The sequence below is a fragment of the Xenopus laevis genome, chromosome 3L (genome assembly GCF_017654675.1).
Source record: "Xenopus laevis strain J_2021 chromosome 3L, Xenopus_laevis_v10.1, whole genome shotgun sequence".
Taxonomy (NCBI): Eukaryota; Metazoa; Chordata; class Amphibia; order Anura; family Pipidae; genus Xenopus; species Xenopus laevis.
The window spans coordinates 95,743,743-95,760,175 of record NC_054375.1 but is presented as its reverse complement, the minus strand read 5'-3'; the positions used below and the strand labels follow the sequence as shown (position 1 = coordinate 95,760,175).

The window sequence follows — 16,433 nt, the reverse complement described above, 5'->3', positions numbered from 1 at the left end:
AAGGTATGGTGATCCAAATTGTGTAAAAACAACCAAATCCAAAGCAAGACAAAACATGGTTAGCATCTAGATCTCTGGAAGGAAAGGATGAAAAAAAGATATATAAAAGTAATGAGGACTGATCATATATAAAACCATTGAGTTTTTCAGGTGGATTACCAACACCTAAAATGTTTTAGGAAACATGTTAAAGATCTTAAATATAATTCCGAAATAATGTGAGCTACTTAAGTGCTTACTTTAGGGTTACCAGGTCACTCGAAAATTCATAGACGCATTAGAAAATCCAACTGGAAGGGATGCATTAATTGCAATAGGGCAAACCATATTCACTGGAGCACTGGCCCTGGAATCAAAGCTTTTCCTCAATAGGCAGCTGTGAGCAAATGGATATACATTTATAGCAGGAAGACCAAGTAGGTGTTCTAGCAAGTCTTCTCAAGTGCTAAAATGGACATAACAGGTGAGGTAAGGATGGTAATAGATGGCTTTTTCTCTTTCAGCATCTCTCAATTCTGCACAGGCCAGTGTTTAAGAAAGATATAGTTAATCAAAATGGCTGTTTGATCTTTATATGCCTTCCTGCACTATGTACTTATTTTGTTATTAATTAATGCCCAACAACTCTCAAGCCATGCAGAAACTGTATATAGCAGTTCAAGTGGCATATGACATTACAAGGTACAATATTGGGTACATGAAATTGACAATGCTCACTCAGCTTGTCTGATCAGAGATGTAGCAAGTGAGGGATGAAGTATGTAAGGTGTAATTTATGTCTTGTAGTCCCCAAAATTATACTTAGCTATCTTTTGTCTACATGCAAAGGTCCTGATGGTATACATAATAGTCAAAGTTATTGTAAGGGGATCATTTCTAGATATATTGAAGATAGCTTCAGAAATATAATAAATAACAACAACAGCAACAACAACAATAATAATGATAATAATAATACAATATATAAAAATATAATAAAACCCTAAATAAACTTTACTTGCACTGGAAACAGTCAAGGCGGCATTCTGCCCAGCCACATCTTCTTCCTACTGCACTGAGGACTGGATGCACAACATGTTTACTTACCCACACTAATGCAGTCCTCAGTGCTGACAGGGACAGGGAAAATGTGGTCTCGTGCGAGCATATGCACCTGGGGTGGGCAGGGGAGCGTACAGATAGTGGCCGGCCTAAGGGAGCCAGAAAAAGAAATCTGGTCCTGCATATAGCAGCATGATATATTCCAGATAGGACAGTTTAATGATTAGGGTACTACATATTGCACAGTGATACACTGGCTCAGTAATAAGAGCTTGATGGAAAGGGGGGTGTAGAAAGGGTTCAGGCCAGCAAAGCATAACTTCAGTGGGTTGTGGATGGGTGGCAGGCCAAACCCCACCCACAATGTTAGTGTCCCCTGATTCCACCAGCAGCTGCCTGGTGAGACCAAAGATAGGTAGGTTCGATATGTAAATAATAATGGCTTGCCACATTAGGTTGGGTGCGGATTGGGAGAGGTTGGTCAGTGTTGGATGTGGGTCAGCTTTTGTGGACCCACACATCACTATGGGGCACTATACTGATCTGGTCCTGGACTGCTGAAAGGGCCAAAGATGTTGGCACTGTAAGGAGAATACCCCAGGCTGGTGTATTTTTCAGCAAAGAGGTGCACCCAGGGAACAAAGTGTAATCACTTGGGGTATCGTGATCTTATTAGATACATTCAGTAATGCAAACAACAGAATGCAGTAAACAATTGTCCTTAAAGGGGTTGTTCACATTTGAGTTAACTTTTAGTATGATGTAGAGAGAGATATTCTGAAACAATTTTTTAAATTGGTTTTTCGTTTTTTATTATTTGTGTTTTTTTTTAGTTATTTAGCTTTTTATTCAGCAGCTCTCCAGTTTGCAAATTTGGCAATCTGTTGCTAGGGTCTGGAATATAAATAGACTGGAATAGAGACTGGAATATAAATAGGAGAGGACCTAAAAGGAAAGATGAGTACTTACAAGAAGAAGTAACAATAAGGGGCAGATGCATCAAGGGTCGAATATCGGGGGTTAATTAACCCTCGATATTCGACTGGGAATGAAAATCCTTCGACTTCGAATATCGTAGTCGAAGGATTTTGCGCAAAAACTGCGCTCGAATGATCGAAGGAATAATCGTTCGATCGAACGATTAAATCCTTTGAATCGAACGATTTGAAGGATTTTAATCCAACGATCGAAGGATTATCCTTCGACCAAAAAAACTTAGCCAAGCCTATGGGGTTGGGTTCGGTAGCTTTTAGGTGGTGAACTAGGGGGTCGAAGTTTTTTCTTAAAGAGACAGTTCTTTGACTATCGAATGGTCGAATAGTCGAACGATTTTTAGTTCGAATCCTTCAATTCGAAGTCGAAGTCGTAGTCGAAGGTCGAAGTAGCCCATTCGATGGTCGAAGAAGCCCAAAAAACACTTCGAAAATCGAAGTTTTTTTACTTCGAATCCTTCACTCGAATTTAATGTATTGGCCCTTAAATGTGTAGCTTTACAGCACATTTGTTTTTAGATAGAGTCAGTGAGCCCTATTTGAAAGTTGGAAAGAGTCAGAAGTAGAAGGCAAATAATTAAAAACAATAATGATAATAAAATGCTTAGAATTGGCCATTCTATAACATACTAAAAGTTAACTTAAAGGTGAACTACCCCTTTAAATATCCACCTTGGTAGTCATTTACCCAACCCTGAGGGAAGAGTTAGAAACAACTGGAATTATGGGTTCATTTGTAGGAATAGACAAAGAATTTTAGAAACCTCAAAAAACAGGTGTCCTTAGATAATGTATTTACACACTTACCCATGATAATGGAGCACTAACTCTCTCCAATCCAATTAGCCATTTCCAGGAGCATCTGTTCCATCTCAATGAAATAAAAGCACAATGCACAAATGACTGGCTGGGGAGAGGAAATAAAAAGCTTTCAGTCGCATAATGAGTGAAATGCTTGATCATTTTTCTATAGGGAGATTGGGGCAGGCTTGGTAAGGATAAATAGTTCTTAATATGCAGAGTATTAAACCCATTGGTATCTGGTTTTAACACTGGTGGAAGTTTGTTACTGTATCTCTCATTGATGTCAGGGACTGTATTAATGGCAACATATTCAATAAAGTGAAGTCTGGTTTCTTATTGGCAGGCTGTCAACATTTTAATAATACATAATTCATCATCATAGCGAACAAATGGAGTGTCCCTTTTTTGACACAAATGATTCTAAATCAGAAAGTAAGTGTAAACCACAGGCTCTACCTGTCACATCTCCAACTGGTAGCTATCTGCCTGATCACAGCCCTATTGTGCTCACCCCCATTCTGCTCTCTGTTTTGCTGCTTTAGGGGACTTTGTGTGTCATTTATATGCAGCTTTGAGGCATCTAAACTGCTGTCTGGTTACTATGGCATATATACCCTAGTAACCTGGCAACAGTTGGAAAGCTAGCATGGTAGATGAATATGTAAGAGCTTGAAAGGAAAGATAAGTTTAGAAAAGGTGTCAGTGGGGGCCCTCGAAACAAGATGGCTAAAAATTTGAAATCATATAAAATAAACAAAGAAGACCAACTGAAAAGTTGTTAAAAATAGATATCTTCATAACATAGTAACATTTTAGTTAAATTAGTTTTTCAGTATAAAATAAAAAATGTTTTCAATATAGTTATTTAGCCAAAAATGTAATGTATAAAACCTGGAGTGACTGGATGTCTAACATAATAGCCAAAACATTACTTATTGCTTTTCAGCTCTTCCAGGCAGTAACTAATCAGAGATGGGAGGGGGCAGGGGCGATCCTGGCCCCTCCGCCGCCCCTGCTGCCCCCCTCACCCGGAAATTCGCTCTTAAAGTACCAGGAGCGGCATTTTTGCTGCCCCTGGTACCTAGTGGGGCGCTGGCGCCTGAGGCGACAGCCTCAACTCGCCTCATTGGCGAAGCACCCCTGGGAGGGGGGCCACATGGGTCATAACTGTTTGCTTTTAAATCTGCATGGTAAGGATCATTTGAAAACTCATTATGTCCCATGTAAAGTCACTGACAAACGCAGAGTTAGAAAGATGTAAAGCAGGAAGTAGTGTTCTGGCTATTATAATAGACATCCGGTCACTCCAGACTTTATAAATTACATTTTTGGCTAACTAATTATATTAGAAACATTTTTTTATTTTGCACAGCCTATCTATAGGTATTTAACCAGTTTTTATTTTTACACTGAACTGTTCCTTTAAGGGTGTACAAAAAAGGTTTTGGCATAAAGTGCAAAAGTTTATTAAGGAAAAAACAAAACTAGATATAGTTATGACCCCATTATTCACCTTATTGGACCAGAGAGACTATTCAAGTGGAAAATAAAGCCTCAGACTTCATCATTTCTGAAGATATCTTTCACTTTTCTTTTTTGTTAATGGCTGCAGCTCGTAAGTTATTATTTTTGTATTGGATAAAGGAGAACACACCTACGTTAGAAATAGTTTTGCGTTACCTATACAACCTTTGTTTACAAGAGGCAATACGTTGTAGAACGGGAAACCAAAAAATGAGAAACCTTTCTTGAATATATGGTCCAGATATCTGAGCATTATAGAGGTGAATAAAAGGGAATTTATATTAAACTGTATGGATTTTGAAAGATGCTACTCTTCTCTACAAACATAATAGCCAACTCATTCACATTGTTGGTATATTACTCTTAACAATAGTTTACCCTATTTATTTAGTTGTCGAGTAGAGAAAATTGCAACTTGGAATAGTTTTTTTTAACGGGCTATCACTTTATTGAGTTTTTATTTAATTCATATGAATTCAAACTTTATATTGTTATCTGAAATGTTTTAAACCTTTTGTAACCTGCAATTAACCTGTTGAAAGCAATCAGCTGGTTTTTGGTTAAAATCAATAAAAAAAATTTATTTAATTAAAAAAAATGTACAAAAATGTCATGTTTTTTTCTAAAATAATATTTCATTAAAGGAAATATGAACTGCTCAGAGTTCTGCAATTTACATTAATTATTATTTTCTACTTTTCAAGATACTGGCACTTTTTACACTGCAAATAAAATGAGTTTGAAACAACAGCTCCACCTTCTGTTTATTTCAGCCAACTCGACACAGTCAGTATCAGTCAAAATCCTAAAAACGACCCAGCCACTTCCTAAAAAAAACATTTGTAGCTAACGATTTTATCTACCATAGTGCAGTTTATCCGTTAGCTTACTTTGAGGTTACTAGTGCACTTTACTATAAAGTTGGAACGTGTTTATCCCTACCTGGTGTGTGCATGTGGTATCTGTGAATATTATATTCCATGTAGGAGCACTTTTTCAGAAAGCACAATTGCTGCTGTACAGTCTGCTGCCTAGAGGATTACATCCCATGGAACAGTCAGTCTGTATTGCTGGGGGAGGAGAGTATCATTAGAAAGAAATCTGTTTTACTGTCTGTATCTCTGCTATTGTAGTGCCTGCCCAGATATACATTTGCTCAGTGCTAGATAACACTTTCTCTGCAATGGAGGAATTGAATGGACTTTTCATCTGCTTATTTCTCCTCTTCCTGAGTGCAGGTAAGTACATCTCACTCTCAGTATCAATTGCTAATATTCCACCCAAATGAAGAGATGGATTTTATCTTATGAGATGAAATTTAGGAGTTCTCCATCTATGATAGTAATTCTTATTTGCCAGACGGAGTGCACTATGATGTATAAGTGTCAGGCATGCAATAAGAGGACTAGCTGTTTGTGCATACACAGGAGCTTATATGCGGTGTAAATAGATTGTAATTATAGATAGTTACTGCTCATTGTCAAGTAATTGCTTGAGTGGCTTGTGATATGTGGCTAATTCTGTCATATATAAGGAATTACTAGTATTCTAATCGTGTTTCTAAACTTGCTCTTAGTCAGAAATCAGAAATTGAGTTTTGGCATTACTAGTGATATTTGTGCCCTTATGGCACTCTTGTGACTATTGTTTTCAGTTAAAGAGGCTTTCAAAACGTTTAAGCAATGATACCAAAAAGGGTAACATATAAGTATATTCCAATTATTTCTGTTGGATGATGATTGGAAATCAATGTGGTACAAAGCAATATGCTTCGTATACAAGTGGCTGAATACATTTACTAAAGGGAAATATGAAACAAAACAGATCAAGGAAAATGAAAACATGACACAATTAATACGAATACTTTATAGTCTGGCAGCCCAAATTCCCTCTCCCATCCCACCCAGGGATAAGTTAAGAAATCTTGCTTTCCAGTGCAGTTTTTACTCATTTAAACCACAACTGCTAAAATGTCAAGAACAGACTGAGCTTCAGACTGATATAAACTGTTTCCATTCAGGATTCTTTTGCTCAAATGTAGAACACCGCCTTTATGAGGATTTGTTGAAGTCCTACAATCCATATATTCGGCCTGTGAAGAACGTGTCTGATCCAGTCATTCTCCACTTTGAAGTATCAATGTCTCAGCTTGTTAAAGTGGTAAGAACCATCCTTCAGACTGAGCCTGGAAACTATATGCGAAAGACTTTTAACAAGTTCCCACAGTGCCTGTTATTGGAGCACCATACGGCTATTGTCTCTGAAATGACTGATAGGTTATCACACTGAATTTAATAGAACTGAAAACCCATGCTCAGCTTATTTACTAACACAGGATAAATTTGCACTGTGCAGTCAACCATGGCAACCCATTAAAATAAAAAAAAAATCCTGCCGCTGTCTAAAAAACAAATATAGTCACTTACCAGTTGTTGGGCTACTGCCCAGATGCAAGATGCCTAGTGCTAGTAAATGTCTGCAAAAAATAACTTCTTTAGTTGACTATATAAATATAGTTGACAAAAAATAGTCAATTTATTTTCATTTTGTAACGTAAATGTTATTTGTTTTCTACAACATTTTTATACATTGCGATTGTAATACACTGTTAAAAAACCTGTATCACAGGTTGAAAAAGCTTTATAATAAAACAAACACATGTGAACATATGAATATGATAAAACAGAAAAGCAAAAGAGAAAGTATAAAGAAACCTGGATAAACACCAGTTGTTTCACATTACCAATGACTTTAGGCCATACCTTGTTTTACTAGGGAGATCTACCTACTGGGAACAACTCGTTTTGCGATATTAAATAATCCCATTTGGACCATATTTTCTCATGTTGAGGAATTGTCCCTGTAAGCTTCGCAGTCGTCTCTTCCATGAGAGCTCTGGAGTTCTCATCTAGTGAACTGTAGCAAGCTCTGTTTTAACCTCTCAATGAATAGTGACCATAATGTCAGGGCTGTTTTAATAAATGGGTGAAAGGGGCATTGGCCAGTCTCCTCCAGGATAGGGGGCAACCATGAGACATGTAAAGCTAGATTTAATTTGATGAGAAAAGCTTATCTTCAAGTTCAGTTCCAGCTTTCCAATAGAGCCAGATGCAATTCAGTGACAAAAACTTTTCACACTGTTTATCACATGAAAACTTTATTAAAGTCTAAAGGGAAAGAAACTGGAATTGAATGAGGAGTTTTTCTCCTCAGATTGAAACTTGCCCATAAATTTTCATGCGATTAACCATAAAATAACCTTTTCTCATGGAATTGAATTCGTAACGTTTGACATAAGCATCCCTCAGAAATGACAGACTTGTTTTAATCATCAAGAAGAACTCTACAACATTATATTTTTAATGACTTTGCTCTTTTTTCTTTTTTTTAATCTTTCTTTTTTAATGATTTTACAAAGCATCAGCGATTATAACAGTACAATTGTCTTTTAGCATATACAATTTGTCCATTGTAACAAACATGGTTGTATTTCTTGCTTAACTGGATTTATGTATACAACAGGGACATGCCCATTAATGATGAGCAAATTAACAGTTCCATAAATCTCATTAAAGAAGAATTCAACCCTAACGTTAAAAAAACCCTACCCCCCTACCCAACATAGACCCCCTCCCTCCTCCCCCCCAGCCTAAGTGTTACCCCGGGCAAATGTCCCTAACGTTTTACTCACCCCTCGGTGCAGATTCAGGCATCAGAGTTCACAGGCGCCATCTTCAGCCGCTTCTGAAATCTTCGTAATGAGACTGGCATGGAGGCGCATGCGCAGCTGGAGAAACTTCCTTTTTCGCAATAACTGTGTATTTGCCGAAACTCACTAGAATTGCCAAAGCCCTGGTCTCATTCCGAAGACTACCGAAGCTGCTGAAGATGGTGCCCGTGAACTCCGATGCCTGAATCTGTACCGTGGGGTAAGTAAAACGTTTGTGACATTTGCCTGTGGTAACACTTAGGCTGGGGGAGGGGGGTCTATGTAGGGGAGGGTAGGGTTTTTTTAAATTAGGGTTTAGTTCTCCTTTAATAAACTGTAACAGTCTGACAACTGAATTAGTGTGTGTGTAGAGACTGAACAAAACAAAAAAAAAGAAATGAGAACAAGGCTCATAGAAGGAACATACACTTTAACGTAACGAATTAAGACCTATTGATTTCGGATTAAAGCTTATTGTATATTCGATCTGTCCTGCTATGCCATAGTACTGTTAAATTGTAATAATTCCCCAAAATAACCATAACTATCCTGGAGTTAAGTTATATTTATATACTGCAAGCCAAATGACATTGGGCAATAAATGTGGGCAATAAGTTCTACATACAATCTATCCTTAATCTACTTTACTTAAAATTGTGAAACCTGATGGTTTGACAGTAAATGAGGATATATTTTTATTCAAACACTACTATATATGTATTTTCATTTACAGGATGAAGTCAACCAGATCATGGAAACAAACCTGTGGCTGAAACATGTAAGTAATAGGTCCTAGTTAGTATATTGTTTTTTGTACAGCAATTGTTTTTATATTAGACTCACATGTCTGGTCAGGGCTTACATCTGCCTTAATTGATAAAACATAACCATATAATCAGGCCACTTTCCCACTGTACACATAACCCCAAAAATATAGTGTAGGTAAAGCCTTAAAGTGATACTGACACTGATTAATTAAATATTAATCTACATTAAAAGTTACATATACAGATGCAGCCACTTTGGTTTGTCTGTTTGACACAGAATAACTAAACACAGATATCCCATTTATCTCATTTAACACAGAAAACTGCGTCACAACATCCCATCTAATTAAGGCATTCACCATTGTTCACAATGGTGCTTTGGTATGCTAATGGAAAGGTTAAATGCATTAAATGAGCTAAGATGACTTTAGATAACGCAGTTTCTTCAATTAACCATGAGTCATGACGCATTTATCTCACAAATCCAAGTGGCTTCATCTGTAGGTTACATTGATAGTTTTTTGCTGATCTGCTTTGTAAGTAAATATTATTTGAAGTTCCTAAACCTGACTGTTTTCCTGACTGAGTTTCTAATGGTAACTGACTACTTTTGCCCCCTTATAGAGGAACCTGGGGTAAGAAAGGTAATGTAAAAGCATCAGGCAAATACTTTTATGGCATTATAAATAGCATTCAAAGATAATGTTATGATGGATATAAAAAAAGGTTATTTTCTGGTGTCAGTATCTCTTTAAGAGTAAGAACATTCTAGGGAGTTGTGCAGTGAAGGCGGGGTGCAGAATGCAAAAAATAGCCACAATTTTCACTCTTTTCACTTTTTTTTGCATAACTGTATTTTTAAAGGGAGGAAGAAGGGAGGTTCTTCGGAGTTCCTCTACCTGTTCCCTACCTTATGCATTGTTCATACAGAGGGCATCGAGAGGTGAAGGCTGCAATTGCAGCATTTCTTTTAGAACCCACTTATAACCCCCATCCAGTCTTTGTGGAAGGATTTATTAATATAACCATGTTCCTAAATGCACCCATTTGCGACAATGGGTATGGGGCATTTCAACTGATTTGCTAGAAAATGACCACAGCTATTACATCTATATCTCACACCTAGCAGGTAAGCTGGTTATTCCTGACTGATCTTCAGCTTTAATAGGTGCAAATCTGAGTCTCACTCCTTTTGCGATGAACATCTTCACATACATAAATAAAGACTGATCGCAAGTGCAGTAATCTCTAACATGCTCATTTAAAAACCGAAAAGTGTTGCTTTTCTAGTTTATTTGTCTAATAATTGTTTCTTTTTGTCTCTTTTTTAATTGCAGCTATGGAATGACAACAAGTTGCAATGGAACCCAAGTGAATATGGTGGTATTGAATTTCTTCGAATTCCTGCCAGTCAGATCTGGAGACCTGATATTGTCCTGTATAACAAGTAAGACTAATCTGTGTATTTTGCATTTTCTGATGATGCTGTTTAATACATGGACACAAAAGTGCTTCACAGTGCTGTAGTAGGAATAAGCCTGTGGTGTTGTATATATGCATTGGTAACCCAGAGTTACTGCAGGAAGTGAAAGTGAGAGGTTAGTATAGTACTTTTAGACCATGCAAACGATTATTACATAAAATAGCATGGCAGATATCACAGTGTTGTTTGTAGAGCAGGTACTAAAATAGCAGTGCTCCAAGCAGTTACAGTTGAAAAGGTGTTTATTGAAGTTCAAGCATAGATTACAGTGTTACGCGTTTCATGTTCTCACAACACTTAAGGGATACTGTCATGGGAAAACATGTTTTTTTTCCCCAAAAAGGCATCAGTTAATAGTGCTGCTCCAGCTGCACTGAAATCCGTTTCTCAAAAAAACAAACTGATTTTTTTATATTTAATTTTGAAATCTGACATGTGGATTTACACAATTTCCCAGGTGACCCCAGCAGGGCCGGAACTAGGGGTAGGCAGAGTAGGCACGTGCCTTTCTTTTGCGATCCTGCGCATGTGCACGCTCCGTTTTTGCATGAGCGCCAATTCGCCTGCACGAGATCAGCCGGGCCAGACAGGTTGCCTAGTATGCCTGACTGGCCTGACCCGGCTCTGGCCCCCAGTCATGTGAATTGTGCTCTGATAAATGTCAGTCACTCTTTACTGCTGTACTGCAAGTTGGAGTGATATCACCCCCTCCCCCCCACCCCAGCAGCCTAACAACAGAACTGTGGGAAGGTAACCAGATAACAGCTCCCTAACACAAGATAACAGCTGCCTGGTAGATCTAAGAACAGCACTCAATAGTAAATTCCAGGTCCCACTGATACACATTCAGTTACATTGAGTAGGAGAAACAACAGTCTGCCAGAAAGCAGTTCCATTCTAAAGTGCTGACTCTTTCTGAAAGCACATGACCAGGCAAAATGACCTGAGATGGCTGCCTACACACCAATATTACTCCTAAAAAAATACACTTGTTGGTTCAGGAATGAAATGTTATATTATAGCATGATTTATATGCAGTGTAAACAGTGTAATTTAGAAATGAAAACTACACCATAAAATCATGAAAGAAACCCTTTAACCATAGGCTCTATGATTAAGTGTTGTGAAAACACAAAACGCATAAGGCTGTAATCTATGCCTGTACTTCAATAAACAAAAAAACACCTTTTTTAACTGTAACTGCCCGGAGGACTGCTCTTTGAGTGTCGTATCCGCCCCCTTAAGCTGAAGGCTCAGGACAGGGCACCTGGGCCTCCTCATATACGTGGTGAGTCTCAAAAAACAAAAAAGGTTTTTTTATGGTATTAAAAAACAAGATGGGCTGATATTAGGTATAGCTGTTTGTAAGATCTACCCCTTTGGGTTCTGATTTCTCTCTGGCTGTTTTTTTGCTTAAAGTGCAGTGGGAGCATTCCAGGTGGATGATAAAGCCAAAGCAGTTGTGAAATATTCAGGAGATGTGACCTGGATCCCTCCAGCTATATTCAAGAGCTCCTGTAAGATAGATGTGACATTTTTCCCGTTTGACTACCAGAACTGTTCTTTAAAGTTTGGTTCCTGGACATACGACAAAGCAAAAATCGATCTAGTGATGATTGGTTCTGAAATTAACCTGAAAGAATTCTGGGAAAGCGGAGAGTGGGTCATTATCAATGCTCCAGGATACAAGCATGAAATTAAGTACAACTGTTGCGTAGAAATCTACCAGGATATCACATACTCCCTGTATATACGACGGCTGCCATTGTTCTATACTATTTATATAATAATCCCATGCCTTCTTATGTCCTGCCTGACCATCTTAGTTTTTTATTTGCCTTCTGATTGTGGAGAGAAAGTTACCTTGTGTATGTCTGTTCTTTTATCTTTAACAGTCTTTCTTCTGGTTATAACAGAAATCATTCCCTCTACATCCCTAGTCATTCCCCTTATAGGTGAATATCTGCTTTTCACAATGATATTCGTAACCCTTTCTATAGTTATAACTGTATTTGTGCTTAATGTGCATTACAGAACTCCAAAGACACATACCATGCCCCAGTGGGTAAAGAAGATTTTCTTGCATTTGCTTCCAAGAATCATGTTTATGACTAGGCCAGAAAAGAAACTGTATGCATTGAAGCCTCACGCAAACTTGGACATTTACAATATAAATAGCACTAGCAGTTCTGATATCCGAAGCTGTCAAGACCAATTGTATTATCAGGACAGTTCATGTGCATGTGGCCAGCTGAGACGACTTTACACCTCAGACATTGCCTGTAATATCACGAGAGGCTCCAGTTTAGATTCTGTGTATAATCTAGGTCTGCATTTAGGTCCAGGACTATCACCAGAGATAAGAGAAGCCATAGGAAATATACGTTTTATTGCTGAGAATATGAAGGAACAGGATGAAGCCAAAGAGGTAAGGTTATTTAGCTTATATAAACTGTGTTTGTGTAGCATGTGAGATTATCTACACATAACTGTATGGTGTACGCACTTTCATTCTTGTGTCTTTGCACAGAGACCCTTCTTCTGGGTCTAAGAGTATTTAGGAGTATGTGATACAATCTTCATTCCAGCTATTGGAAATGGAGACTATTTCTCGTTTATGCTATTGATTTGATTTAGCCCGTGGATCTTTGAGTAGATTCACCTGTATAATACCCAGTGGTTTCTCCTCTGTCTCCATTTCTGCACTTGTTATTTGAACTACAGTATGAATGCGAGATTTCAGGTCAAATCAGATTCGGGGAGATTAGTTACCCGGCGACAAAACGCCTCTTCTTTGGGCAACTAAACTCGTCCTAGGAGAGGCAATTTGTCGCTGGATGACTAAATCTTTGCGTGTGTCTCTGCCCTAAGTCATGGGTCTTTGCACAATTAGAGTGGAGCACAGAAAAGAGTGTCTCTGTGTCTGCTTTCAGTAAAGCGAAGGGTGGAAGGTTGGCAGTGCATGGGCATCCCCTTATAATGCACAGACTAGGTACAAGGATACTTTACTTAATGCCATAGTCCTGTTTTTAATGCCTTTCTACAGCAGCAGCATTAAGCTCTAAGGGCTGTGATTCCCTTAGGGTTCCTGCAGTTGTGCCTAATTGATGGAAAATTGATTAATAAGGAGGGTCAAACACAGCATGACAATATGGGGCCCATTTACTTAGTTCGAGTGAAGGAATAGAGGAAAAATAGTTCGCATTTCGAATGGTCGAATATGGCTACTTTGACCATCGAATGGGCTACTTCGACCTTCGACTTCGAATCGAAAGATTTGAACTAAAAATCGTCCGACTATTCGACCATTCGATAGTTGAAGTACTGTCTCTTTAAAAATTTCTTCGACCCCTTAGTTCACCACCTAAAACCTACCGAGGCCAATGTTAGCCCATGGGGAAGGTCCCCATAGGCTTCCTAACAATTTCCTGATCGAAGGAATATCCTTCGATACGAAGGATTTAATCGTTCGATTGAACGATTATTCCTTCGATCGTTCGATCGTAGGAATAGCGCAAAATCCTTCGACTTCGATATTCGATATTAATTAACCCTCGATATTCGACCCTAGGTAAATGTGCCCCTCAGTGTTATTTAAACATCATTTCTGCCCACAATCTTGGGGTCAGGAAAATTATTGTTGGCCCTCTAAATGAAAAGTATTCCTTTACAGGTTCAAATTTAAAGGGGAGGTTCACCTTTAAGTTAGCATTTAGTATGTTATAGAACGATCAATTATAATCAACTTTTCAATTGGTCTTCATTGTTTTTTTTTTTGTTTGTTTTTTATAGTTTTTGAATTATTTGACTTCTTTGAGTCTTTACAGCTTTCAAATGGGGGTCACCCTATTTAAAACAAATGATCTGTAAGGCTATTAATCTTTTGTTTTTGCTACTTTTTATTACTCGTCTTTCTATTCAGGCCTCTCCTATTCATATTCCAGTCTCTTATTCAAATTGATGCATGGTTGCTAGGATAATTTGGACCCTAGGATCTATTATCTGGTTAGGATAATTTGGACCCTATCAACCGGATTGCTGAAATTGCAAACTGGAGAGCTGAAAAAAGCTAAATAACTCAAAAACCCCAAATAATAAAAAATGAAACCAATTGCAAATGGTCTCAGAATATCACTCCCATACTAAAATTCAGAGGTGAACAAACAACCCCTTAAAATTTATATGCTACAGATCTGATAAAGTCACTTTAAATATAAACTATTTACAGGCTGAAAAAAACTAGTTGAATGATATAATATAAACTTTTAGTGCATTCTGTATAATTAATAAATAATTGACCCTTTTCTCATTTTACTCTTTATTTCAGATACAAGATGATTGGAAATATGTTGCAATGGTAATCGACCGTATTTTCCTGTGGGTTTTTGTACTGGTCTGTATTCTGGGAACTTCTGGACTTTTCTTACAACCGCTGTTGTTCAGTGACTAAACACTTCAGGGTTTACACATTTGAAAATCTATTTATCTATTTACAGGTTAAGGATCTATTATCTGGAATGCCTAGGACATGGAGTTTTCCAGATGAGGGATGTTTCTGTAATTTGGATCTTCATTGCTTAAGTTTAAAAATCATTTAAACATAAAATGAACCCAATAGGATTGCTTTGCCACTAATATGGATTCTTGCAGCTCAGTTACTTTCAAGTACAAGGTACTGATTTATTATTATACAGAAAAAAGAAATCATTTTTAAAAATTTTAATTTTTGATTCTATGGGAGAACAAAATAATCCTATTGGATTTATTTAAATGATTTTTAGTAGACTAAAAGTATGGTGATCCAAATTACAGAAAGATCCTAATCCGGAAAACCCCAGGCCCAAGCACTCTGGATAACAGGTCCCATACCTGTACAAGGTTTTATTATTACTCAGAAAAAACTAATCATTTATAAAAAAAAAAATTTATAAAAAAAAAATTATAAATCCTGTGCTTCTGGATAACAGGTTTCTGGATAAGGGATCCCATTGGTTTCAGAGCATGTGTTTGTACATACTGCATATAAGTTTATCTGTAAGTATGAGCAACTGTTTGATGGCAGAAATGTACAGTTTTTTTTTTTAAAAAAATGTTACCTGTAAATCTCTAGCCACTGAAGTGTTTAAATACAGGTCTTATCTGAATAAAGAATGCTATGAAAAAGAAAAAAGAATGACGCATGCAAAGTTATGTTCAGGCTTCAGTTGTGTGTCTGACAAGTGGTTGTTGTGAATGATATTAAAATGCTCTCATGTCTCTTTAGTCTTCTTACTATAAAGTTTCCCCTGGATAAAATGGGAAAGAAACTTGGCTGAGCTTCTTTGATTTGTTCAGTTTGAGACAAAGGGGGCGATTTATTAAAGGAACTCCACCCTAGAATATTTCAAACAATAGATTGTCCAGTGCAAATACTTCCTATATAAAGTTTGCAATTATTTTCTATTTTTTTAAAGCCTTTTATCTAAAAATGGAGTTGACCTCCTAGTGCAACCCTGACTGATGGCGGCCCAAACCTGTGTATGTTTAAATTATAAAAGGTAATGTAAGTAGTCTCACCCCATCCTCTCATGCTGACAGTTCATGCAGTAATATGAAAAGAAAATTTGAATATCACTGTACTGTGTGTGCTTTTATAATACAAAAATACAGTATATGCTCTTGAGTCCCAATGATGCTGCTGGTGCAACTATGTCCAGCATATAACCTCTCAGAATAAATTAAGGTTTATTAAATTAATTTAGGAAAGGTCAACTACTTTGACATGTGTAGTGCCATATTTATTTTAAAAGAACCTTGCCCACTGTTGTTATCATCACTATGGCATAAAGCAGTGATCCCCAACCAGTAGCTTGTAAGCAACATGTTGCTCTCCAACCCCTTGGATGTTGCTCCCAGTGGCCTCAAAGCAGGTGCTTATTTCTAAATTCCAGGCTTGGAGGCATGTTTTGGTTGCATAAAAACCAGGTGTACTGCCAAACAGACTAGGGGAGATTGTGGATGCACACCTAAGGCCAATTTCAAAAAGTTTAAAGCCCTGTCTAAATGATTCAAGTAAATATGCAAGTGCATGTAATTTTGAAACAGGGTTTTTTTTTGTTACAAAGTTATGATCA

General features: G+C 37.4%; 1 protein-coding gene across 1 annotated transcript; it reads left to right on the top strand.

Annotated features, from left to right (window-relative positions):
* Window positions 1-3,483: 3,483 nt before the first annotated feature.
* Window positions 3,484-14,859, top strand: LOC108710282 (neuronal acetylcholine receptor subunit alpha-3). The gene is made up of 7 exons (XM_018251424.2): window positions 3,484-3,498; window positions 5,455-5,599; window positions 6,382-6,521; window positions 8,804-8,848; window positions 10,175-10,284; window positions 11,740-12,748; window positions 14,648-14,859. Exons 1-7 carry the CDS (start codon window positions 3,484-3,486, stop codon window positions 14,768-14,770), a joined length of 1,587 nt encoding a protein of 528 aa, XP_018106913.2. The 3' UTR covers window positions 14,771-14,859.
* Window positions 14,860-16,433: the final 1,574 nt, after the last annotated feature.

Coding starts and splice junctions, on each gene's coding strand:
- LOC108710282 (XM_018251424.2), top strand. Junction 6,522..8,803: donor TGTCTCAGCTTGTTAAAGTG/GTAAGAACCATC, acceptor TTTCATTTACAG/GATGAAGTCAACCAGATCAT. Junction 12,749..14,647: donor AACAGGATGAAGCCAAAGAG/GTAAGGTTATTT, acceptor TCTTTATTTCAG/ATACAAGATGATTGGAAATA.